At 52.1% G+C, this 26816-nt stretch overlaps 1 protein-coding gene across 2 annotated transcripts in view; it reads left to right on the top strand.

Moving 5' to 3' along the window:
- The window catches only part of KCNH6 (potassium voltage-gated channel subfamily H member 6), a 100646-nt gene that overhangs the window by 24718 nt on the left and 49112 nt on the right, over positions 1-26816 (top strand). For both annotated transcript variants that reach the window (XM_084615925.1, XM_084615926.1), the window contains exon 3: positions 21204-21359. In XM_084615925.1, coding sequence (XP_084472051.1) covers positions 21204-21359 — 156 coding nt within the window. The remainder of the gene's footprint in view (positions 1-21203; positions 21360-26816) is intronic.

The following is a 26816-nucleotide window of genomic DNA, read 5'->3' on the forward strand; positions in this document are numbered from 1 at the left end:
GAAACCTGTGTAGACACAGAGCAGCCAGTGACCTGTTGCTGAGCTTAACTGCAGCCCTGTTGGCTCCTTGCAGCCGTTTGGACGGTTCTGCTGCAGCCCGGCTGGGCTCATTAGCCGGCCTGTCGGCGCCCTCAAGCACAGAGTAGCTGACCGTGGAGGGGAGGAAGGGGAAAGGACGATGAGGGAGGAGGAAGTGGGGAGTCAGCCTTGCCACCTCTTGCTACTTTGGCTGGGCTGGAGCCAGTTTCATCACGATGAAGAAGCTCCAGCTCCCTAGTGAATCTGAGCCCTTGATTGGCTGCCCACCCCATGCGCCCGCCTCCTGGGGCAGAGCAACAAATCAAAGCTGCTACAGGCTGCAGGCAGACCCCCCCACCCCCTCCACCCATGCACCTGAAGCTATTTTCACAGGAGGGTGGGGAGGAGGAAGACCCCAGCAGCTCAGGGCGGCTCCGCTCCATCCTGCCTCTCCCCTAATGTGAGCAGCCAGGACAGGAGGTTGCTCTGCTCCTCCCCTCCCTGCAAGGCCTGGCCTGGGCCGGGGGACGGGGGTGAAGAGCCCGGAGAGCTGCAGGAGGAGCAGAGGTGGGGTTCAGGGGGGGCTTGACTGAGGAGGGGCTGGAGTGGCAGAACAGATGTGGAGGCAGGATGGCTGAGGGCAGGGGCAGAATTGATTTGGGGCGGGGGGGGGAAGGGACGACTGATTTGGTGGGGGGTGGGAGGCAGAATTAATTACTGGGCAGGGGGATGGGCAGATGTGGGGGTGGTGAGACCGCCCCCTTCCCCGCTGCTTTTTTCAAACCACTTTAAGCCTTTGTGTCGGGGAAACTGTCTGTCTCTGTGTGTGTGTGTGTGTGTGTGTACACGGCCACTGAAGGGAGGCTGTTTCTACCTTCACCCTTTCTGAGCCCCTCCCTCGTGTTGCCAAACTAGGGGTCACTCAGTCTCTGCCCCCCGGCCCTTTCTCTCCTCATCTCACTCCATCAGACCCCCGGCAAGCAAGCTGGGTGCGATCACAGGGAGGGGGCAACTTTGGGGGAGAGAGGCTTGTGTTGCCTCAGGAACCTCAGACTCAGGTGAACCCTGGAGAACCGCTCATGCCGAGGGAAGAGAACGGGGCTGGGGTGGGGGGTTGAGAATCCGAATTCCTCTCGTCCTGGTCCTGCCCCAGCCCATACCAGGGGCAATTTGTATAGGGTTGTTGGCCAGTCTGTGCAGTCTGCCCATTGATTAGATGAATCCCACTTGCTTTGCAAGAAATAAGTCTCTTCATCTCTATGGTCTAATGGAGGGAGTTTGAATGTACAAACAGTCCCACCCAAATTCCTCCGAGCCAGTTAGGACTTAGAGGTTGTGCCATGTGTCAGCAGAAAGGTCATTGCCCCTAGAGTCACATTCAGGTCTCAGCTTTGACCTCCTGGCCTTTGATGTGTGCTCTCGAATGGTTGGCACTGAACGCCTCCTAGACGATTAGGAGTCAAAGATTCCTCCCTAGGCCATTCAAATGTATGGATTGAGTGAACAGGGGCCCACCTGAGAACCTTGATTCCTGGCTCTGATAGTGACTGGCTAGGTGAGCGTGGCTATTTCACTTAACTTCTCTGTGCCTTTCTTTCCACATCTGTACCAAGGTGATAATATGGATCCATATGTGCAGAATATATAATTATTATATATTATGTGGTGCATTAATAGCATGGACCTGATTTATGACCGCAGTGGCTGTTTATGCTTATTCTGTGAGTGATTGGTGGCCACTAATGGTTATTTATCTCCACTGGGGAGTAAGCACATGAACCATCATTTCAGTAAAATTGCTAGAATGCTATTTAGGTACTAAGCTAAACTCCGCTTGTCGGTCTTGCTCATTTCTCAGTCTGAACACGCTTACACAGAAGATACCTGATCGTCAGACAGGGAGCTCATCTGGCATTTAACATTGTGAATGTCCATTAGTTGCCACGATGAGATGGAAAATCGAGGCGGCAAGAGGGATCAGTGAAAGACTCAATCCATCAATCTAGCCTTCACCATCTGCAAATGCTCTCTTGTTGGGAGAGATCTTGGGGTGGGCCCGCTGCAGTGGGACTCGAGGGCACTGAAATGGGAGGTCAGATTTTCAGAAGCTGTCTGCATGGCAGGCGCTGAGCGGCTGGGAAACCCTAGCCCTGCTGGTGGGTGCTGACTGGCCCTGAATCCTTCTGCCCGTTTGGTCCCACAGCGCAGGTTGGGATCCCTTTCACCTCCATGCCCTTGCCAGCTCCTGGGCTCTGTTATATAACCCAGATGTAGACTTAGCTACTCTGCCATGAGACCCTGCGGATTAAAACCAGGCCAGGCCGGGGAGGGGGGACTCAGTGATAACTCCCGGGGGAAGATTAATAGCTTGCTTTTTTTTTTAATATTCATAATAATGCTGCTTTTGTCTCCAGCTCCAGGAAAACCCCATGTCCTGTTGATTAGTTTAATACTGATGATACGGCCAAATACATTAACCACTCTCGCTGCTGCAGGGGATAAGCTGGCGGAGGGGAAGGAGGACAGCTCCTATTACGATAATATTTTTATGTTATTAAATGTTTGCCATTATCAAGGTCAAGGGACAGGAGGGGCTGGGAAACTCAAGCCCCCTATTTATCTATAGTAACAAGGCCCAGGACAGGCTTCTAGCTGGCAGGGACGGGGCAGGGCGGGGGTTAACTGTGATCCAGGTGCCTTTGGCCCTTGGTCAGTGGTTCAAAGCCTGCCCAGGTCAATCGCAACTGAAAGGGGCTCTTCTCTCTCAGCCATTTGGTGGCCTCTGAAAGGAGCTAGTGGATCTCTATGCAGTCCCTAATGGACAGGAGACCACATCCAAGCCCTTCCCGCTGCAGTGGGGCCCCTGACATTGGCCAGAGACTCAGTGAGCCGTGTGGACTGAACTCCTGGTGTGGCCCCATCAGGTTGGGACTGAGGCGGGTTAGGAAGGGACCCTGCATGTGGGGGAGCTTGTGCTGCTCCCATGCCCACCCTGTGGATAAAATCAGGGCTCTGGTCTCCGTGGCCCGGCCTGAGGAGCGGGAAGGTCCATGGGGTGGTTTGACAATGGAGTTGAGGTGGCCGAGCCCACTCTGTGCAGCTTTCCTTCTGCTCCCATGGGCTGTGCTCTCTTTGGGAGCGGCAGGTGGGCCGCACTCCTGCCAGCTTTCACCCACTTCTCACGCCCCTCCTGACAGCCCAGCTTGTTCCCACGGAGCTGCCGGAGCACTCCCCTGCCGCTGGCTGCACAGAAGCAGGTTGGCTTCTCTTCAACTGAGAGAGGCCTCTGCACCTGTCCGCCCCGAACGGCAGGAGGGTGAGCGCTCCCTGCACTGCCATGTGGATTGTGGTGCTGTGTGTTTCCAAGAGCCAGATGCTGGGATCTAATCAAATGTCTTGTGTGTTTGCTATGGACGAAACGCTCCTGGGAGAGGGACGGGTCTTCCTGTAGGGTTGGCACAATCCAACCCAGTCCATGAGTCAGCAGAGCACTTCCGATCGGTTTGGTAAAGGCTCAGTGTATAGGATGCCCTCTAGTGGTCATTAAAATTATAGTATTTCTTAGTGGAAATGCCCGTTGGACTATACTGCCCAGAGGGATTTCCACACTGGAAAAAGTCCAGAAGTTTTAGAGGAAGGTGCAAGAATCCAAGTAATGGACAACTGTGGTGTAACCAGCTTACAGAGGATGTTGCTGGTGGAGGTTGTGTTATGCCTGAAGCAGGAGTGGGACTCTGGATCTATGTGGAGAGGGAATGATAAAACATGGTGAATTGTTTGCTCCCAACACCAAAGCCTCTGGAGCTGATTCTGACTCACCCCGGTAAAATTGGCGTAACCCCCTCCAAAGTGCGAGAGCAGAATCGGCCTTTGTTTTGCAGTTTCCCACGTGTCTATCAGGCCGACATTATAATTCTACATTGTAGCTGCTCACGCTTCTCAATGATCAAAACAGGAAGGAAAATTCACAATCAAGGAGAAATTTAACACCTTTATACACACCACATGTGTTAGACAGCGGGGTGGGTGTCGCATGGAAAGCTGTGATTACACTACTGTTAGAAAAGCTGTGGAAATGCATTTACAACATGCGCAAGTAGGAGCAAATCTGCTTTCTGCTGGGTTTTGTCCTAGGACTGAGCCAACTTGTTTGGGATAAAAATAAGGACTGATCCAAACCACCTCCTAGAACTTGCATCCTTTCATCTCTGAGGAGAAGCTGGGTGGATTCATAGATTCAAAGGCCTGAAAGGACCACTGTGATCATCTGTGTTATTCAGGAAGTCAGACTAGATCATAGACTCTAGGAATTATTTGGGGGAAGTTCTATCTTTCAGCAAAACAGCCAATCTTGATTTAAAAAGTGTCAGTGATGGAGAATCTACCACAACCCTTGGTAAATTGTTCCAGTGGTTAATTACAATCATCATTAAATATTTACACCTTATTTCCAGGCTGAATTTGTCTAGCTTCAACTTCCAGCCATTGGATTACGTTCTACCTTTGTCTGCTAGATTGAGCCCATTATTAAATATTTGTTCCCCATGTAGATACTTAGACTGTAATCAAGTTACCCCTTAACCTTCTCTTTGTTAAGCTAAATAGATGGAGCTCCTTCAGTCTGTCACTATAAGGCAGGTTTTCTAATCCTTTAATCCATTTTTGTGGCTCTTTTTTGAGCCCTCTCTAATTTATCAACATCCTTTTTGAATTGTGGTCACAGACCTGGACAGTTTTCTAGCATTGGTCATACCAGAGTCAATACAGAAGTAAAATAACCACACTACTCCTACTCAAGATTTCGCTGTTCACGCATCCCAGGATTGCATTCGCTCTTGGCCACCGTGTCGCACTGGGATTTCATGTTCAGCTGATATTATCCACCAGGACCCTCAAATCTCTTTCAGAGCCACTGCTTCCCACGATAGAGCGCCCCCAGTGTAAAAGTATGGCCTACATTCTTTGCTCCTAGATGTATGCATTTACATTTAGCCTGTTAAAATGCCTATTTTTTTTGCATGCCCACAGTTTACTAAGCAATCCAGATCGCTCTGAATTAATGATCTGTCCTCTTCATTATTTACCACGCCCCTGATTTTTGTCATCTGCAAACTTTCAGTGATTTTGTTTTCTTCCAGGTCATTGATAAAAATGTTAATAGCATATGGCCAAGTACCAATCCCTAAAGGACCCCACTGGAAACATACCCACTGGAGGATGATTCTCCATATACAGTTACATTTTTGAGACCTATCAGTTAGCCAGTTTTTAATCCATTTAATGTGTGCCATGTTAATTTTAGATCATTGTAGTGTTTTAATCAAGATGTTGTGTGGTACCAACTCAAACATCTTAGAGAACGCTAAGTATATCAGATCAACCAAACGTAATCTCGTTTAAAAAAAAATCAAGTTAGTTTGACCGGATCTATTTTCCATGAACCTATGTTGATTTGCATTAATTACATTACCCTCCTTTCATTCTTGTTTTTAATTGAATCCCATATCAGCTGCTTCATTATCTTGCCTGGATCGATGTCAGGCTGCCATGGATATAATTATTCATGTGTGTTCCATATTCCCACTGCCCCTGTACATCCTGCTTTCCATTGGGATGGGAAATGGAAGAACTGAAGCACTGTGGTGTTTCTAACATGACCTGAATCAGGAAGCACTTGGGGCTTCCTGAGGATGGCATGTTTGCAGCCTGGTTTCTAAATCATGGGGCTAAGCTTAAGGGAACTATCAGCTGCTTTAACCCAGTGGAACAGAAACGTTGCACCTCTCTCTGCTACTCATCCTTTCCCTAATTTGCTTCTGGTTCATATCCTTTTCCTTTCTGTGCCTTCTGCTCATTCATGAAGGGCAATTACAACAAGCTCTTACAGCATGTCATCTTGTCGCCCCCACCCCTCAGTGGCCACCCTAGTTACTGTAACAGTCTACTACCCCTACAGACCTAGCAGAGCCTCTCGTTTGCTCAAGTGGCAGGGAGCAAGGCCTTTGGTGCTAAATGTCATCAGTTCAATCCCCCGCTGGCCACCATGTATGTATGAAGGTGCAGCTCACTTCACATCCAGGCACCCTTTACTCTAGGTGACTGCCTTCATCTGAAATGAATCAACTGACATCATCATTACAGCAAATCCTAACATAAGAATGACCATACTCGGTCAGACAAAAGGTCCATCTAGCCCAGTGTCCTGTCTTCTGACAGTGGCCACTGTTGGTTACCCCGGGGGGAATGAACAGAACAGATAATCAAGTGATCCATCCCCTGTTGCCCATTACCACCTTCTGGCAAACAAAGGCTAGGGATACCATCCCTGCCCATCCTGGCTAATAGCCATTGATGGACCTATCCTCCATGAATTTATCTAGTTCTTTTTTGAACCCTGTTATAGTCTTGGCCTTCACAACATCCTCCGGCAAGGAGTTCCACAGGTTGGCTGTGTGTTGTGTGAAGAAATATTTCCTTTTGCTTGGTTTTAAACCTGCTGCCTATTAATTTCATTTGGTGGCCCCTAGTCCTTGTGTTATGAGGAGAAGTAAATAACACTTCCTTATTTACTTTCTCCACACCAGTTGTGATTTTATATCCCCCTTAGTCATCTCTCTTCCAAGCTGAAAAGTCCTAGTCTTATTAATCTCTCCTCATACGGCAGCTGTTCCATACCCCTAATCATTTTTGTTGCCCTTTTCTGAACCTTTTCCAAATCCAATAGATCTTTTTGAGATGGAGAGATCACATCTGCATGCAGTATTCAAGATGTGGGCGTACCACGGATTTATATAGAGGCAACATGATATTTTCTGTCTTATCTATCCCTTTCTTAATGATGCCCAACATTCTGTTCGCTTTTTTGACTGCCGCTGCACATTGAGTGGGTGTTTTCAAAGAACTGTCCACAATGACTCCAAGATCTTTCTTGAGTGGTGACAGCTAATTTAGACCCCATCATTTTATATGTATAATTGGAATGTTTTCCCAATGTGCATTACTTTGCATTTCATCTATTTTGTGGCCCAGTCACCCAGTTCTGAGCACATCCTAAGGGGCTGTGGCCTCCTTGCAGATTGAACGCTACCTGGGTTGATCTCTCTCCAGGTCCTTAAGAGAATCTGGCGGGATGTTCAGTCTATATGCATCATTGGAATCTTATCATGCCACTGAAGCTTTTTGCGGTCCACATGATCGCTGACCAGGTAGCAGCGCTCCCTGGTAAACATGCTTCATAATTCAGTGCTCTTCTGTCCAAATAATATGTCCACACCAAGAAAGCTGCCAAAACTGAACTGGGGCTGAGGGCCAGGAAATTGGTTGCCAAGGAAAGACAAAACGTAAAGGGTCCATGAGAGAGATGAGAGTCCAGTGTCTGAGGCTAATATTCTGCATCTGAACTGAAACCCAAACTGGCAGCTGTCCTGAACCAAGCAAAGAGCCACCTCTATGGTTTAAAGCTGCATTATGTAGAAAATACAATGGCCTCTCTCTGTTACATATAGCTCTTGCCACACCTCCCCCGTCTGAGCACCTCATAACACCCCAGAGTGCTATTAGCCTCAGCAGCAAGGGCCTGATGTCCAGTTTCTCCGCTCACGACTTAAGAACAGGGCCCTGCATCAAGCAACTCTTTTTAGGCCCAGATATTCAAGGGCTCAGCACCCACTCTTGGGACCAAATTTTCAAAGGAGCTCTGATCCCAGTTAGGCACCTAAATAAGGATCAGGTATCCACCAGCTCATAAATGCTTAGCTTGAGTAGATTGGATGGACAGAGATTGGGTGGCTAGAGAAGTTAGATGAATAGGGTAGCAAAGATATATAGCTGGATAGGCAGACAATAAATGGGTAGGTGAAAGGAGAGCGCTGGTTGGCGGATAGAGAAGACAGATCTTGCTGATGGTTCCCTTCATTAGTCAGTTCTCATTGTCACCCAGAGCACCCCAGCAGGTCCCCAAACACAGGCCCCCCCGGAGGTAAGGGGACGCTAACTGCAGCTGGTGGCGATTGCTCTGAAGTGCTCATGAGACATTACATAGAGCAGACGGAGCCCGGCAGGGAATGGGCAGGCAGAGCAGGGGAACAGTCAGACTTGGTGGAGAATGAAAGTTCAAATAAGGGCGGAGCAACTTATTCTAAGAGTGGGGAGGAAACTGTATGTGAAGCCAGGAGTGCAGCCTCAGGACATGACTATAGAGGAGCCTCTCTCTCTAAGGGGGAAGAGACCACCGCTTCCTTGTTCTCTTTCCATCCCACACAAACCAGTAGTGGCTGTAGCCCTCTGTCCCCAGAACAGGTAGAGAAGGAGCAGTGCTGGGCTAGGTTTCCTTGCACATGCTGCTCCACCAACTTGGCCAAGAAGAGAAGCAAGGCTAGGGATGAGAAGGAAATTCAGCCCCCATGCCCAGTCAGTCCTTGGCTGCTCCACTGAGCCTGCCAGCAATGCTGCCGTTCATGCACGGTGGTTTGTAATTGGACTTGGACCCACCTCCTGGAAGTCCACCTAGGAATTGAACTTGGACCCACTGCCTGGAAGAGCCATCGTATAGGAATGACTCTTGGTTCACTCCAGCCTGGGCTGGATTTAAGCCAGTGATCTCAAGGCCGAAGGCCCCTGTCCCCATAACCACTAGCTTGGCATCAGCTCACTTTCCAGAGAGGGTGATGCTAAAGTTATAGGAAACTATCTCCACAGGAAAGAAGCAGAACCCTGTGGTCTCCTCTGTGGCAGCATCCCTGGCTGGGCCTTTGGGAGACAGGGATGCAAGTGTTGGTTCAGAGGGAACAAGCTCCAGGCTCCAGCTGGCAGGGCAGATGCCAAGTACCTCAGGGGAGTCTTCCCCTGTGTTATTTCAAGCCCAGGGGAAAGCAGGGGGAGTCAGAGATTCTGTGGCTGCCTGAATACCCAGGTCCCCGGAGTCACAGACCCCTACGATAGCACCTTTGGATCAGACTTGAATGAATTTGCAAACATGGGGGTGTTGCCCCTTTTCCCACTGCTCCTTCCTACTCTTCAAAGGACAGCCCTGTGCTTCCCCCTCTCCTCACTTCCTGATTTATTTTCCCCCTCCAGCCCATCCCCACATCTCTCCTCCATTCCCCCTTTCTGTTTCATTCCCCTGCGCCCTGTCTCTGCCCTCCTCATTTCCTTCTCCATCCTTGCGCCACCCCCGGCTCAGGAAGTCCCTGCTCAGACTTAACTGACTGGAAATCTCCCTCCCTCAGGGAGCTCAGCTCACTCTGTGCCCTGCTCCATTAAGTCTCCGAGAGCTGAATTCTTAAACGCACAGATTAATCTCTGGGACATCTGCCTGTACCACCATAAATCACCTGCGGGCACCCCCATCTTGCACTGATTATGCCGCTCTACCTTGAGTCGCGCCGATCCGGGCCCAGACACAGAGTCATTGACATTCTGTAGACGTGACAGTGGATTTTTCCATTCAGCTTATTCCCACAGCAGCTCAGCGCCCGCTCCCCATGCCGCCTGCCCCCATGCTAGCTTTGGAGAGGTGCTCCGGGGTCTCCATGTACGCCCTTACTTGCTGCAATACTGGGGGTGCTATTGTGACAGCTGCGATCTTGGCGGACACAGCAGGGCGTGACTTGGGGCCCTGCTGTGTCCGCCAAGATCGCAGCTAAAAGCAAGAGTCACGGCTAAAAGAGCTAAAAGCAAGAGTCACGGCTCATGCTTGCTGGGGCTGTAACAGACTCTAATCCTCTGCAGAGCGGGTATGGGGGCCTGTAGCACCCACTCGCCAGCGGGTTACACAGTGCTGCATGCCCCTATTCTGAGCGATCTCAGCCAGCAGCATCCCAACGGCAGCTCTGCCCACTGGCCTCTCCACCTGGTGGGTGCAGAGCCAGCGTTTGGGCTGGGCACAACTTAAAAACGGAGCAACCAACTCAGCCGCCAAGACCAGAGGGCAGATTCTCAGAAGGACATTAGAGGGAGCGAGGCTGATTTACATCAGCTGGCCTGAGGATTCTCGCAGCCCGAGCACCCCTTGGGGGAAACAAGGCCCCAGGGGCCGAGCGAAGGGAGCTGGCCTTAGCTAGCCTCCCCTCTGACAATGCCACACCTCCCTAGGCCTAAATCCTGGGCTGGGACTTGACGGAGGGGAAGCTCCCACCCCAGCTGCCACCACCAAGTGGCAGGGCCACCCTGGCCAAGACGTAGCCAGGAGGAAAGCAGCAAGCAGCCAGCTAGTTATTAACGGATCGAACTGTGGCCTGGTGGGGTTGGCTCCAGAGCTCAGGTGAGGGAGATTCTTCTTGCCTGTCTTTAGGGAAAGGAATGTGATCTAGTTACTGGGGGTCCGGACGCCTGGGTTCTGATTCTAGCTCTGGGCGGCTGTGGTGTTTGGTGCTTTGAGCTGGAGCCCGGGACTCCTAGGTTCTATTCTCATATATCCTCTGGGTGCCTCCGTTTCTCCATCTGTAAAGTGTGGCTGATGCTCACCTGTCTGCCAGAGCTGAGGGACAGCATGAGCTCATACCTGCGAGGGGCTTTGCGGTCCCTGACCGAACGCAGGGCAAAGTATAATCGGCCCCCCCACCACTGATGGAGGGAAGGCCAGCAGAAGCACAAGGCATCCCTTTCCAGCACCGTGCATTCTGGGAGCGGGGGCCCCTTGCCATCTCCCCGCAAGCCCATCTAGGGCGGGTAATGGCTGGGCGAGCTTGCTGCTGATTTGGGATAGAGACGCGTGAGAGCGAGATCCGGGACTGTTAGTACATTGCCAGGTTTGAGAGCTCGGGTCGCCCCGTGACCCCTCCGGCACACCCAGTGGTGCCCAAGCAGGTGTGTCCTGCTCAGCCTGGGGCAGCTGCTTCAGACCCTGGGATTGCTGGGGGGAGCACACACATCCACCCATGCTGGGGCGGTGCGTTTCCCAGGGGCCCCTGGGACCTGGAATAACGTGGCTTGAAGTATTTCATAGCGCTCATAGTGCAGTCTGCTCATGCCTGGGGATAGCAGCACAGGGTCTGGCATGGGCCAGATCCCTCCAAGCTGTAACTCCCCCGCAGGCAGAGAGGAACCGGGCACGTTCAAGCATCCGTCTGCAGTTCTCTGCCAAAGCCCATTAGTATCATCTTGCGCTGTGTGACTTAGAGCCTCAGTCGCTGTCAAAGCTGGCTAATGATATTTCAGGCAAAGCTTTTTGGAAACTCCCGTTTGCCTTTCCCCTCCCCTTGTTGCTGTCGGGCATGAGGGGCAGCAAAAGGCTGGCCTCATGCCACACGCTGAGCGGGACCCCTGCCGGCTGGGAAATTCAGAACCACCCCCAATTAGGCCAGCACCCTCCCGGCAGTGGGGGCGAGGCACAATGTGACTCAATGTTTGCAGCCAGCTTCCATTTTTGTGAGATTGGCCACAGAGGCGACGTTCTGGTGGCATGAAAAATGGCTGGCCGTCTTCGGGTTTTCTCCTGCCGTCCATCGCCGTGGTATCTAGCACCCTCCACATCAAATCACTAGCAAAAACACAAGTCCCGAATGCGTCTCTTGGAATCTTTGGCCCCTTTTCAAGGGTCAAAATGCTGCTTAGGATGGGGGGATTTCTTTGGGGGGGTTTCACTGGTAGGCGTTTGGCCCTAAGGCCCTGATCCCTGATCCCAACTCTGGTAATGCAGAAAAAAGAGCATACAGCAAACATGGGTCTTCAGCAAAGGAATCTGCTCATTAAAATGGGCCCAGATGTGAGTGTGACCTTTGAAAGCCTGTATTGATTATTCTGTTACAGGCTTCCTTGGCTTCCTGCGGCACTGTAAAGCCCTTCTCCCCGCCCCTTCTGCAGATCTGCAGTTTGCCTGCACCTCTGATTCACGGATCTCCAAGCTCTTTATAAATATCCATGAGGCTCATGGGGGTGGGGGGAAGAATCATCTGTTTTACAGGCAGGGAAATTGAGGCACAGGCAGAGATTAAAAGCCTGGTTTTCAGTGGTCAGTGTCTCACTGACATCAAGGAGGTCTGTCCGCTCAGCCCCGCTGGGGCACTAAGGCGAACTTTCCAAGTGCTCAGCCCCCAAGTGACCGGCTTTTCCCTAGAACCCAGAATGGGGCGTGCAATATTAGGGGCTTTGCAAAAATCTGGCCCCTGGATGCAGCTGCTGAGCCCATGTAAATCCAGCCCTGAGCTCTTTGGCAAACGGGTAAGTGCTGAGAAGAGAGCCCAGCAGCCCTGCCATCCCCACCTCCCCTGCAGAGAGTGCTACATTCCTGGCTCTGGAACAGTGGCGATGGGGACGGGGGGGGAGGCCTGAGACGGGTCCAGCTGCTTCTCAGCTGAAGTGAAGCTGGGACCCCGGGAGGGGAGGGTCCTGCTCAGGGATTGCTCTGTGTCTTAGAGAACGTTCAGCAGCTCTGCTCTCACAGGTGGTCCCCCTCCAGCGGCCTGCCTGTGAGATTGAGAGCATCCCGGGACACACCTACGCCCTGGCACTGCTCTGCGCCCTGCCCGTGAAAGGGGACACGGGGCCAAAGGCTGCTGAAGTCAGTGGTGGGACGGCAGGGATGGATTTTAGCCCAATGCCCGGATCTGAGCTGTTACGCCAAATTCAGGCTTGATGTGAGCAGATGCAACTCCCACTGCTTTACAGCAGGGCTGGCTTTTACTTGAAGGGTCTCAGCATTTTGCAAGGACTAGCTGAGGCCTGTAACCAGGGGGACATTGCAGCTACCCTCTGACCCAGCGCGACACATCCTGTCCCCAAACAACCGCCTCTAATCTTTGATCTGGGCTAGAGCAGCAGGAGGGGTTGAAATCATCTGCTGCCCAGGCAGCTCCATCTAGCCCGCAAACCAGGAGACTTGTTCCTTGGGAATGGTCCATGTGAGCCCTCAAACTCACTGTGATGGGGGCAGCCCCCCGAGGAGCAAGGGGTCTTGCTCTCTTCTTCCATGTGCTAAGCAGAGGGCCTGAAAGGTGGCAGAGGGGAAAGATGCCGTGGGGAAGGCTGTGTGTCACACCCAGGGCCCTAGGATTGGGGGGATCACACGCTGGAGGGTCCTTTTCTGTTGACTCTCTGGTTGTCTTCCTGCTTCGTTAAAAGCTCTGGGCCCCCGAGACGATGCAGCTGGTAGCAGCTGTGTCTGCCCTGCTGCGTGTCACACAGACTGGGTTGTTTCAACGCCATCCTCCTCGTATAATGAGATTCTGCCGGAGCCCCTCCAGATGTGCAGCGGGGTAACCGGGGGCAACGTCTGGCCTAGCCTGGGTGGCCTGGTCCAACCTGTGCCCAGCAATCTCGGCCCAGGCGGGAGGATTGGGGTAGGGACAGGCACCGAAGATGGGGGACTGGATGGATTCAGAATTCTCCCCTGGATCACCTAGGCGGCACCAGCTGCGTATAGGGGCCGTAATGGGCTACAGCAGCCTGGGGGAGGATTTCCCCAGCATGGAAGCTCTGTTGCTCTGGCGTAAGCGGCTCTGTGCTGCCGTCCTCACAGGCCCTGGCATGGGGGGAGAGCCGGGGCATGTGGTGTCAAAAAGGGGGGGTGGCACTTGGCTCCCCAGGAATTCCAGCTGGTGCTGCAGCCCAGAGGTAGCTGGCGGGAGTCTGACCTAACTTACCCTGGCCCCTAGTACAGGTAGAATCTGGGCCGCACAAAGGTGGCTTGCAGCACCCCCCACCCCCAACCAGCCCTCTGTGCTGGGGAGAGAAGGCGAGCCCTGGCTCCAGGGGCTGGGTGCTGCCCTCCCCCCACTTTCTCATCTCCTCGGCCATTTCCCTTCCCCCTTGCTGCTGGAAGCCAGGAGAGACTTTCTCCGGCAGTCCCTGCCAGCCTGGGGCCCAGATGGTGCAGCTGCCAGGGAGAACCTGTGAGGAGCAGCCAGCTCCTGCCATGCGCAGCTGTATCATCTGTCTCGTCCGCGTGGCTCTGAACCAGTGAGCACCCAGAGCCAGAGGCAGAGGGAGGCGGACAATCGGGCAATTCAGCAGAGAACGGGGTGCCCCTGGGCAAGGGTGGTCAGATCAGCTGTGGGTCCCGGGCGAGGACAGAGGCTGGAGTGTTTGCCGAAAGCGCAGCCCCCTGCGGTCTAGTCTGTCCAGCCCATGGGGGTCAGGGCCCAGGCTCTGGCCTGCTTCACCAAGGTCAATGCTGGAGGAGCAAAGGCCATCAGGGTTAGTGTCCAAGCTGGGACTTCCAAACTGCCAAAGAAAATCCGGCGCAGGGAGTTAGGTGCCTCAATACCGCTGGGGATATGGGCCTTGGATTAATGAAGGGGCAGATCTAGGTGCTTTTGGAAAGTGCCGCCCTAATCAAAATGGCTTGTCATGGGGAGGGGGGGAAGAAAAAGAGGGAGAAAAAGAGAGGAGGAGAAACAAAGGGACCCGGCCTCTGTCCCTGCTCAGCAGTTGTTCCCCCTGAAAGCAGCTTTCCTCTCACTAGTCCCGGTCTTCTCCTGAGATCCCAGAGACACTTCCAGGGGTGGCATCCGACTCCTCGCTGGACCCCCAGCAAAGAGCTGGTCCACCTCGGTCTGAAATGACAGGCGCCCTCCCTCTTGACTCAGCTCAGTGGAGTGGAGGGAGGAGATGGAGTCAGGGCTCCTGGGTTCTGTCCCTGACTCTGCCCCTAATTCTCTTGTGACCACAGACCCTGTCTCTCTCTCGCTCTCACTCCTGATGGGGATAATAATATTTCCCTCACTTTGTAAAGTGCCTCAAGCCCCCTGGGCAAAAGATGCTGTTTGATTGCAAAGTATTGTTGTCACTGCTGGTTGACGTTTTTGGGAGGAATAATCTTCATTATGGGTGATCCCTTTCTTTACACAGGGACCTGATCCCAATTCTCTTCATCGGTGCTTGTTATTCGTTAGCATTCACCACGGGCTGGTCATTTTCATGTACGGGGTACTAGTGAACAGTGTTGGTTTGTTTCTCATGGCGTGTGATCAGTGGCTCTGTCAGGTGGCTTTTGTTCTCATTGGATGGCTAGAAACATTTTAAAAGAAGAAAGGTGGCTACTGAATATGATCCCTTGCGGGTTGGAATCTTCCCATGCATCTGCATTCAGGCAAATCTTTGGGAAACGGTTGGGATTTCGCAGACATTGCCATGCATACCCGGCAGCTGTACTCCTGGATTCTGGCTATGACTGCACGTAAACCACTTCAGCACTGTGCTTCAGCATAGACGCTCACTACAGTGACAGAAGGGGGGTTCTCCCGTCCCTGTATTTAATCCACTTCCCCAAGAGGTGGTAACTAAGGGCTGGTCTATATTGGGAACTTACATCAGCATATCTACCTCCCTCAAGGGTGTGAAACAGCCAGGCATCACTATACCGACTGTAGACAGCGCTAGATCGACCGGAGAATTCCTCCGCTGATGTAGGTCCTGCCTCTCAGGGAGGTGGATTACCTTTGCTGACGGGAGAGCCCCTCTCATCGGAGCAGTAGCGTCTACACTGAAGTGCTACAGCGTCACAGCCGTAGCATTGTAGACATACCCTGAGTGGATGGAAGAATTCTTCCATCAGCCTAGCACTGTCTACACTGGGGTTAAGTCGGCTTAACTATGTTGCTCAGGAGTGTGGATTTTTCACCCATTTCACATTGCAGCTGGGTCAACTTAACTTTTGAGTGTAGATTTAACAGCCCAGCAAACCCAGCGCCACTTTTTCATTCATACAAATATTTGCAAATTAGGGTGGATGGTTTGGGATTTTTTATTTACTATTTCATCAGCTCTGATTCTTACATGACCAGCCCATCCTTTGAAATGGATTTTGCTCTTGACAATACCAGCCCTGTCTCCCTGCCCACCTCACTCTCTAAATGGATTTATCCGATATCGATTGAAAAAATAATCCTGGCTGTCTGGCCCTTTAAAGGGATTTAACTCTGTCCTTTGCTTTCCCGTTCTTTTGTGTATGTGCGTAACTGATGTCAGGGCAGATTTTAAAGTTCCGAGATGCCAGCCATCTGCTCCTGATTATAGAAGCCTGAGCTCTGTAAAATTGCATGCACAGAGGAGATTGTTCCCTCTCCTTCCCCGCAATGGCTGAGAGAAAGGGCTTGGGGAATGCTGGCTATGCGGGGGAATGAAGCTCCCGATAGGAACATCAGCGCAACACGGTGCCTGTTGATGTGCTAATCCCCCTTGCTTGTCAACTCTTGCCTGTTAATCACAGAGCAGAATGAGGGAGATAAGGAATCAGCACTGTACGAAACAGAAACTAATTGCCACTGGGCTGTGCTGCTTTCTGCAGAACCCTGCCGAGGCAAGGGTTTGAAGAACAGGAGTATATTCTTTCTCTCTCACTTTCCCACATTGCCCACCGCCACCGTCCTATCTCAAGCATGGGAAGAGATGGCTGCAGATTTTCTCAGACTCCGCTAGCAAGTGCAAGAGCTTAAGACCCCCAAGTGATCCAAGGAGGAAAGCCGTCCCATCGGGGCGAGCGTGCCAGTGGGGTTTCCTGATGCCCAAATGCGCCTAGGCACGTGAGGATGGAAAATGCCCGTGCGGTGCCGCATTGTGTGGGTACACCCCCCTCTCAGGATAATAATAGCGTGTGCAAACACAGCAGCTTTCATCCCAAAGGATCCCGAGGCATTTTATGGATTGCACGCCCACAGCGCACAAGTAGAAATGCAGCTGCTTCTAGGGCAGGGCAGCGGTTTAACGCAGCAGCTATAGGACACCCAGGAAGTGAAGAAGACTCCTGCATCCAACAGAGTTTAGGGAAGCCGAATGTAATTCCTCAGAGTGGAATTTGGCCAGGATGTCACGTTTAACACCCCAGATCTTGTGGAAAGTGCTGTGGGATTTTTAATAACGACTAGTGCACAGGCCCTGGTGGTTGTCGCTTATCCAAAAAACTGCCCTTCTAGCAGCACAGCGCCTCCTAGAACCATTATGGGGCACTGATTTAGCTCTGACACTGATTACAAACTGAGTCCCTTCTCCCAACACTTCCTTCCAGGCTGGGAATCTTCCGAGAAAGCCTGTTCTTGCCCATTGCCAGATGAAACCTACTAAACTTGAAATCTGTCAAAGGTCACCCAGTACCAGGGATGATCACATACTGCTTTAGGAAAGGGCTACCATAAGATTTTAACTGTATACTCTAGTCTAGGTCAATTGCAATTAGCTTTGTAGTTGCTTTAAATGCATCTGGTATAATTGGCAGGAGAACGGTGCCATTTCATAGAGGCCTAGTATGGAATTGCAATGGGCATTCATGATGCCACGGCATGGAATCACAACGTAGTTTCATGGTGTCTTAGCATGTTACTGCAATGATGGTTAGCAGGTATATACAACGCAGCTTTATGATGTCTTGGCATGTTATTACAAGGGTGTTTAGCATGTAAGGGATTGACAAGCAATGACCATGCCACTTAATGGGGCTTAGCATGGGATTAGTATGTATTTTAATGGGAAAGTAGGAAGTAACTAGAAAGGTACCAAACATGATTCTCGGTGTGTATGGCTATCCTAGCTCATCATTCTCTGACTGGCTCTCTAGATCACGGCATGGCATACCTGCATTTGCAAGCTGTGATATGAAAATCCTTTCCAGTGCATTTTTGTGAGGCTGCCTGCCGCTTAGAAGCAGAGTTAATGACATGACCCGACTCCAGGCCCTGCTTCCATCTCTGATCAGGGGTGGTTGGCTAAATAGCAGACCGTGAAGAATGGGACGTTGAAATCATACAGATCTGGGTCACCTCGTTACATGGATGATGTCTGACTCCAGCATCCCATTTGTCTGTGTTCTGCTCTCCCAAGATGTAGTTATCCAATCTCCGTGCCAGATGAATACAGCTCGTCAAATGCCATTGTTATTAAAGCTGTACATCTTGCCTCACTGAAGGAAACTTCTCTCCCCAGAGTCACTGGCTTATTCATGCTGACAAGGCAGCCCCCGCTTGGTTAGATAAAGAGGGAGCCATGGGCACCACACAGATCTTTATTAGCCTGTGTTTGAAAAGCTGCCTGCGGAGTTACAGATTCAAATATTTGTGAGCCTTCAGGATAAAAGTGTTTAAATGCTCATTAAACTCAGATGCAGTAGAACAGTTATTAGTCTTATCTAGGTTTCAGAGTAGCAGCCGTGTTAGTCTGTATTCGCAAAAAGAAAAGGGCGACTTGTGGCACCTTAGAGACTAACCAATTTATTTGAGCATAAGCTTTCGTGAGCTACGGCTCACTTCATCGGATGCATTCAGTGGAAAATACAGTGGGGAGATTTATGTACATAGAGAACATGAAACAATGGGTGTTACCATACACACTGTAACCAGAGTGATCACTTAAGGTGAGCTGTTACCAGCAGGAGAGCAGAGGTGGGAGGGGGGGAACCTTTTGTAGTGATAATCAAGGTTGATATTATCCCCCCCCCCTCCCCCCGGTAATAGCTCACCGTAAGTGATCACTCTGGTTACAGTGTATATGGTAACACCCATTGTTTCATGTTCTCTGTGTATATAAAATCTCCCCGCTGTATTTTCCACTGCATGCATCCGATGAAGGGAGCTGTAGCTCACGAAAGCTTATGCTCAAATCAATTGGTTAGTCTCTAAGGTGGCACAAGTCCTCCTTTTCTTTTAGTCTTATCTAGTGGCTCAAGCCAGGCTCTGACCCAGAGTCTCTTGAGACGCTGAGTAAATCAGGGCTCTGTGCCACTCTTTGTAATGTGGTAGTGTAATGAACTGGCAAACATGTGTGTGCCCCGCTCCTGGGTGGAATCTGAACAGCTCACAGGCTGACAACTGGACAGCAGGCAAGGACCTGGGCTTCAGGGGCAGGAGGATCCGAGTTCTAAACTATCCCCGCTTCCGGGCTGACGTTCCTCAGGAGGGGGGACATTGTGTGGTTGCACTTCCCCCGTAGCAGACGGGGACCCCAACTGAGCCTTGAGAGCCACTGTTTGGTCCCCGCTTGCTCCAGGCAGGAAAAAGGCTGCACCAGCCAGCCCTATACCTGGCACGCCTTACTTCCCCTTCTGCTCTGGCTCAGCTGCATGGCCACTGCATTAGAGGGGGTGGAGCCAGGCTCTGTCCACTCCTCCTCCATCTGCACACCGCTGGTGTTCTTCCCCTCCCCACACCCCCAGACTGGCGATGCGGGTAGCCCAGACTGGGCAGGACATTTCTAACCGCCCCGCCCCACCTTGCTGCCCTGCACAGGTGTGAGAGGCAGCTCCCGACTGAGCCCTTGGAGAGGAGTGAACAAGTAGATAAATGATGCACAAGGCTTAGAAATGGGTTGTTTTTAATTGAGCTGTTTAAATTAAATCAATATTTAGAGTTGCCATCGGTATTGCATGGCAATTAGCTATTTATTGATTATGAACAGCAGATCTCAGGAGGCTAAATGATTACAGATAAGCTTCATATTTTGTTCTGAATTTTTAGTTACCAATGCTTTAAGTGCTAATTAAAAACTAATGAACATAAATAACTGTCCTGGAAATGAAACACATACGTCAAATCTGGACTGGCTAAGACACTCCCTGTGGGCCCACGGTTTTCAAGAACTCAGGGCCAGAGTCCCAAGTCCTCCGCACCAACAGCTGGAGCCAGATACTCAAGAGCTCAGTTCCCGGTGAGCATGCAGCACTTTGAGCTCCTTAGAAAACACTCCCCCCCCACCGAGGTAGCTGGTGTCTCTTGGTCTGCTGATAGGGTGTGTTTTTCCCTCTGCTCCCACTGGACATCAGTGCCATTTCTGGACATCAGTGCTTCTAACTGCTTGGCCTCTAGCAATAAACATCAGGTGGCTAGCCCCTTACATGGGCTGGGCCAGCCATGGCAGGGGTGAAGGGGCTCTAGACGGGGCGGGGGAGGCCTGGAGGCTGCTGTGGAGTGGGAGTGGTGAGGGCCTGGCTGGGGAAGAAGGGGCTTGGTCTCAGATTATCTTGATTCCTGGTTTTCATTGGCTGGAGGGCAGCAAAGGGGACAGATAATGATTGGGAAGAGGGGAAGGTGCTGGGGGAACTTTGGGGAAGTGGCGGGTGATATGGGATGGGGAGAGAAGGCAGGGTGCGTCTGAGGGTGGTCTATGGATGGAGCTGGGGAGCCCACTGAGAGGGAAGGAGGGGATGTTGTGGAATGCATGGGTGGGAGGAAGCTACAGGTGGCAGCTGATCCTAATTAACATGTGCTGCCCCCCCAGTGCATCACCCTGCATCCTGCATGCACGTCCCCTCACCCTTCACGGTCAGCTGCGTTGGGCTCCAGTTGGCTTGGGCGCTGTTGTTCTCTGTGGGAGCCCTGTGAGGAGGGGAGAGCCCATGGGTGGAGAGCCTGGTCTCCTTGGAGGCAGTCCCACCTCAATCCCACCTGTCCTGAGTCTATTCCCATCTGGGCAGGTTTAATCACACAAAGGAACAAGCCTCGGGGATGAAGAGCCTGATCTCCTAGGGCCTTGGGAAGAATCCACCGCCCCTGGGGACGTGATGCCGCCACCGAGCGGCTCACCCAGCCACAGCCAGCCAGTGCTGCACACGGCAGCTGCTCACGTTGTGTCCTTAGAGCAGGAGGGGCGGGACGTTGATACCAAAAGACATCACTGTCCAGGGGAGCAGGTGACCCACGGGGGATTGTGCATTGCTGGTCCCCCTCCACGTCCATTCCACAGGCTGTTAAAGCTTTGGCCGGGGAGCCGGGCGTCGTAGCTCCGGAGGTCCCCGGTACCTGCCCCACTGTCGGCCGACATGGTGGCCGTCACGAGCACAGCTGCTGCACTGGCAAATGCCTCGAGCAGCCCCCACCGGCCCGTCCTGCCATTTATCTGACCCAGCCATTGCTGTGCCACGGAGCTTCCTGCTGCACCCCCAGAGAATCTGCTGCCCCTTCCGGCTGTTGGGACGGCGCCGTGGGTCAGCAGCAGGCTGACACTTGCAGCAGCCTCCTGGGAGGTGGGTTTGGCTTGTGGCCGGCTGGGAGCCCGTTGCCTGCCTGGGGCTCTGGGAATATTTCAGAGGTCAGCTGGTTGGGCTTAGCTGTCGAATGGGACTGGCCTGCTGTAACATGGGATGGCCCTGTTAATACCAGAGAGGACCCTGCTCTGGTGTTCTCTCCTCCTTGGAAGTCCCAAGTTTTAGGGCATGAGCTGTACCTGGGGGGCGGGGGGGGGGGGGGGAGTTTGCAGTGGTGGTGGATGCTCTAGGCCCCCCTCCCCCAGCTATGATCTGACCCCTGCTCCCTTTCCCATGGCAGTGTCATGCCTCCGGTGCCTGGTGGACGTGGTCCCGGTGAAGAACGAGGAAGCAGCTGTCATCATGTTCATCCTGAACTTCGAGGACCTGGCCAAGCTCATTGCTAAGAGCGCCAGCCGGAGTCTCCACCAGCGACTGTCCCAGGGCTGGCGCCAAGGTGAGCGAGAGCCGGGGTCCCCAGGCAGGGATTGGGGAGGAGGGCGGGGGATTGGGTAGGTTCCGCTTGGTGAATCCGACCCTGGAATTTTCTCTGGAACTCAGAGGTGCCTTCGCCAGGGGGCTGGTGGCCCGGTGGCCTGGTTCGGGGCCCGAGCTCCTGACCAAGCAGTGGCCTCGTTGCCAATTGGCTCTGGGAGGCAGCGTGTTGCCAAAGGAAGATCTTGAAGACTGTCCTGCCGCTGAGCCTGGAGCCATGGAGAGCGACTCCCCAGCAGTGATACAGCGAGACAAGGAGGCAGCTCTGCAAAGGGAGGCGGATGGAACCTAATCTCCCTGGCCGAGAGGAAGCTGAGTCCTGGGGATCCTGAAGCAGAACCCATCCTCCGGGGGAAGCCCTCCCCTCGGACCTCCCTGTCCCTTTGCATCCACCTCTGCCCGCACACACACGGTTACACCTCGCCTAGATGTGTCCGAATGCCCCAGCTCCCCTCGGAGGGAACTGTACCTTCCCACATAGTACCTGTACCCCCCCTTGCCTGTCGCCCACCCCCACCCCTCCCACCTAACCATGTACTGCTAGCATGCCCATGCCTCTCCTGCACCCCCGTCCCTCCCATCCGTTGCCTGTGACCTTACTGCACGCACATCTGTAACTGCCTTATGCCTCGCATACAGCCGCACCTCCTCTCAAGCTAGCTTTCTGTGTAGCTTGCCCATACATTGCTTATAGCTGTATTTTCCTATATCTACACCTCACCGTCCTCTACCTCTGTACATACCCCCAGCTACCCCGTGCCCTATATACACTCTGTACATACTCTGCTTCTAGCAAGGTACCGCTATGAAAGTACAGTATCTACGCTTTACCTGTACCACCAACCCCCCTGTCCTCTTGCCTTCCATGGATTGCCTGGTGCTCAGGACCTGTCTCAGCCCTTTCCTTCCGGCACGCTGCCTGGAGACAGCCTCCTGACCGGGCTCGCTATTGCTCTTCCACCCATTTGCACATCTGCTGCCTGCCCCATCAGGTCCCTTTGCAGCGCCCTCGTGCGGAGCCTGCTGCCGGCTTGTGTTCATACACGTCGCTGGGAAGCTTGGAGGGAGATCCCACCGAGGTGAGGATTCCCAACGAAAGCTGAGTCAGTGCCCCACCCCCAACTGGCTCGGCCATCGTCCTAACGCGCTCTCGGGTTTAATGTTGTCTGGTTTAGAGATATGCACCCTGGCATGCCAGCCTCAGTCTCAGGAAACAGACACTACTGTCAATGACCTGTGATGACACTCGTCTTGATGCTATGGGGGGGAGGGGGCGCCGGGGAGGGAAGCAGCTCTCATGCTTCAGACTATCAGCTGGTCTCCTGAGGGCTCATGAAGGATTCCCTTCCCCACATGCTGCAGCATGGCCCCAGTGAGCCATGGGGAGCTGGGGAAAGGGGGTTTGAAGTGTCAGGCAGTGGCCACCCCAGTGGACTGGGGCGAAGGGCAGTCTGTTCCATCACTGGGATCTAGGGGTGTTCGTGAACTCGGAGTATCATGCTGATCTGAGACCTCATTGTTAGGGGCAAGGAAGATTTTGGAGGCTGAGTCCTGTTTCCCCAGCTCACCCCTTGCTTGGCTGGAGCAACAGTGGATAATGTCCCTTTCTTGCCCTGTTTCCCTTGGCGCTGATGTGTGAGGTCTGATGTTGTCTCGTGAGTCACTGCATCCCCATTGCTTCCAGGCTGGGGCTGGGAGTCTGGAAGCAAGAGCCCTTTGAGATGCTGGGACAGCACAGCTGTGCGTTTCACATTGTAGGGGTGTTTTCCTTCTCTCCACCCTTCAGGGGCGGTAGGAGGTGAAGTTCTCTGGGAGCCAGACCCCAGGGGGCTGAATTCTGTGGCTGATATTTTATTCTTACAGCAGCTCTTAGCTGTCCCATCTGACAGCAGAGTCCCACAGGGCTTGGTGCTGTACAGACACAGAATAACAGCCCGCTCTTGTCCCAAAGAGTGGGACGGTCAGTAAGGGCCTGGAGAGATGAAGTGATTTGCTGGTGGTTACACAGCAGCCCACTGGCAGCGCCGGGAACAGAACCCAGATCTCCAAAGTAGTTTCCATCTTCTCTCTAGTCTAAACTGTTTCCAATCTGGTGGCTTGTGCATCTCTGTGAATTCCGTCACCCCTTGGAGAGAATATATATGTCAAATCCAGCAGAGCTGGTCAAGTTCCCCTGGGATTAGGAGGCGGGATGCTGCCCTTTACATATGTTTGGATTGGAGGTATTTCACTATATCGTGTGTCCCAGCCATGTGTGTTAAACATCCAGCCAGTTCTGCAGGCATGTTTGCTGGATTGTTGCAGATGCTCACATGTATGTGGAATCAGTGTGAATTCGTATGGCAGCACATGGTGAGCGGGTTCTGGATTTGTTTTCATCTCAATAGGATCAGCTTAAGTGAGTCTCTGAAACATATCCTCAGAAGGTGGGAGCGAGAAACATTTTTGTCCAATACAAATGTAATACGGGGCCACCCCAGCAGGTGGAGATAGTATGCACAGATCCTGTCATTCAGAGGGGACAGTGTAAGGTAGCCAGCCGATCCCTTCCAGGAGGGCTGATTCCAGGGCGGCTTTAGGAAGAGCAGGTGCATTGATGCTAGGTAGCAGGGTCTGTGCTAGTCTGAGAGCCAGAGAGAACACAGGATCTGCCTGCCTGCTGCAGCCTCCTGAAAAGTTGTACTCACCTGCTTCCCCCAGCTGTACGTTAGCCCCAGTGTCCTTGGACCCACAGCGGGAGACACCGGGGCCACGTCACAAACTCCTTTTGGCTGGCTCCTGGCTAGACACTCTCACGCTGCTCTCCTAGGCCCAGCCATCGTCCGCTGTACTCCAGAACTCATGTGTCACAGCTGCCCTTTGGAAGGCCAAGATCAGGGATTGGTTTTCAGAGCATGTTAGTTTCCTAAGAAACTGACAGCCCAACAACGGTCTGTCTCTCTTTCCAGTGCAGCCCTGCTGCTCTTTGCTGCAGTCACGCCCGTCTTACCAACTAAACACGTTCAGTGCTAGGATGGGAGACACCCCGGGAGTGCCACGGGGCTGCTTTATACGTACCTGCCCACGGAGCCAGCACAAACGCTTCCAGCAGGGGGTTAGGAGCCACCAAGGGGCTTCTTTTCCAGCCGAGAAATACACCTGGCCTGCTACAGTTGTTCAAGATCCTATGGTGCTTTCCACGTGAGGCTGGCATCCTGCAAAGATTCCAGCCTGGGTAATTGCACTCCTTCCACTAGCCTCTCTGGGAGATGGGATTCTTCTCCATTTCCTGCCTTAAGAGGTTGGTCGAGGATGCTGTGAGCTGTGTTCCACCCCAGAGGGGGCTGCATTTCAGTGAGTGGCTGCTGTGAGCCCTTGCCTACAGTGAGTGCCTCAGACTTAAGGTCACTGAAGCAATTATGAGTTAAAAAAACCAGGCACATGGAAGCTTGTGGCCGCATAACTGCAGATGTTTATGGGGCAGGCAGGGTAGATCCGGCCAGCAAGCAAAGCATCTGTGGCAGGGCATATACATACGTAAAATATGCCGTGCTTGCGGTTTCTGCTCTTGGCCTTTGGCATGTGAGCTGTGGGGAGCAGGGACAACACCTGTGCCTGTGTGCCGAGTTACAGCAGCTACCCAGGAGCCAGGGGAGTACCCGCAGCGTGAGCCGATGACAACGGGCCAGGATTCCCGCTGATGTGAGCAGGAGCCACTCCATTGGGGTCATTGGAGTCCCATCAGGAAGGGGATTTAGATTGTGACATGCTGGGAAAGGCTGGGTGCTGTCCTTTGAGGGCCTGCTTCTCCACGGCCCTGCACCTTGGGTAGTTATTTACCCCAGTGCAAAATGGGTGTACAACGCTACCATGCCAGAGTGGAAACATTTGCACGCACTTCTCACTGGTGCAAATGGCAAGACCCCATGCAGGACAGTGGAGAATCCAGCCCGGTGTCTCCTCGATATTCTTGATGCTGTACAGCGTTTTGGGGAAGGATATGTGCCCAGTTTCTTTAAATGGGTAGCTGGAAGCCAGGCAAGAGGGGGTAGAGAAAGCTTCTAGACCAGTGATTCTCAACCAACGGTATGTGTACCCCTGGGGGTACGCAGAGGTCTTTCAGGGGGTACATTAACTCAGCTAGATATTTGCCTAGCTTTGCAACAGGCTACGTAAAAAGCATGAGCAAAGTCAGTACAAACTAAAATTTCATCCAGACAATGACTTGTTGATACTGCTCTATAGACTGAAATGTAAAGACAATAGTTATATTCCAATTGGTTTATTTTATAATTATATGGTAAAAACAAGAAAGTCAGCAATTATTCAGTAACAGCGCACAGTGACATTCGTATTTCTATGTCTGATTTTATAAGCAAGTAGTTTTTAAGTGAGGTGAAACTTGGGGGTACTCAAGACAAATCAGACTCCTGAGAGAGGTACAGTAATCTGAAAAAGTGCAGAGCCACTTATCTTGACAGAAGCTTTCCAGTGAAGTTGCGAGAGCACTTTCCTGATTCCAGTAAAGTTCCTTGTTCAGTGTTGGAAGAAAGTGACTCTTTCCGAGATTCTTTACCATTGTCACATGACAGTATCGACACGTCTCAGCTTGACTTTTTAGGAGTGGTGAAGTCACGAGTTTTGCAGGTCATCACAAATACCATCGTCCACCCTGGACATACCACAGAGGTGACAGAGTAACCGAGTTCAAGATGCACATAATCAGAAGGAATTTTTCAATCTCATCTGACTATTATCAGCCTGGTCTCAGACATTCTCCAGCATGATCATTTTCTGCACTGCAAGATTCAGACTCCTCCTGTGTTGGAGTTGTGTGTGGTGTGGGGAAATACTATTTTTTACAGACAGAAAATTTTGGTTTTGGGTGTCAGATTTTGACCAATCAGATTCTCCTCCAAGTTTGCATTGCAGATTCACCCTTTCTGCTCAGGCCAAGCATGGAAAGTTTGGCCCCTAAAAATGAATGTGTCAAAGTTACAGAGCACGGTGAGGAAGAGGTTATAACTGAAACTGCTTTGCTACCGTAACTAGTTCATTGTGGTTGATCAATGGTTAGCCCAGGTCAGTTAACACGGTTTGGTTAGCCCAGGACTGTTGTCCCTTTTGGCCTGAGCAGTTAGCCAAAATTCAGGGCCTTGCATGGTTGTTTACATTTGGATGAAAAATCTGAGAGGTGAGTCAGGTCTATTCCTGGGGTAAACTTGTTTGTTCGCAAAGAAATGTCCACAAAGTCCTGTTCCCCTGAACACAGTGGAAACAAAGAACAGCATGCAGTTTCCGTGCTCAGAAATTCCCATGTCTGCCACTCCAGCTGTCTACTCTGTGCCCAAGGAGCTCTGTCTCTCTGCTTCTTTTCAGGGTTATGCTCACAACTGTTTTTTCTGCTGGCTTAGTTCCTCTCAAACACCACCGTGCAATT

The sequence above is a fragment of the Lepidochelys olivacea genome, assembly GCF_965140295.1.
Source record: "Lepidochelys olivacea isolate rLepOli2 genome assembly, chromosome: 27".
NCBI lineage: Eukaryota > Metazoa > Chordata > Testudines > Cheloniidae > Lepidochelys > Lepidochelys olivacea.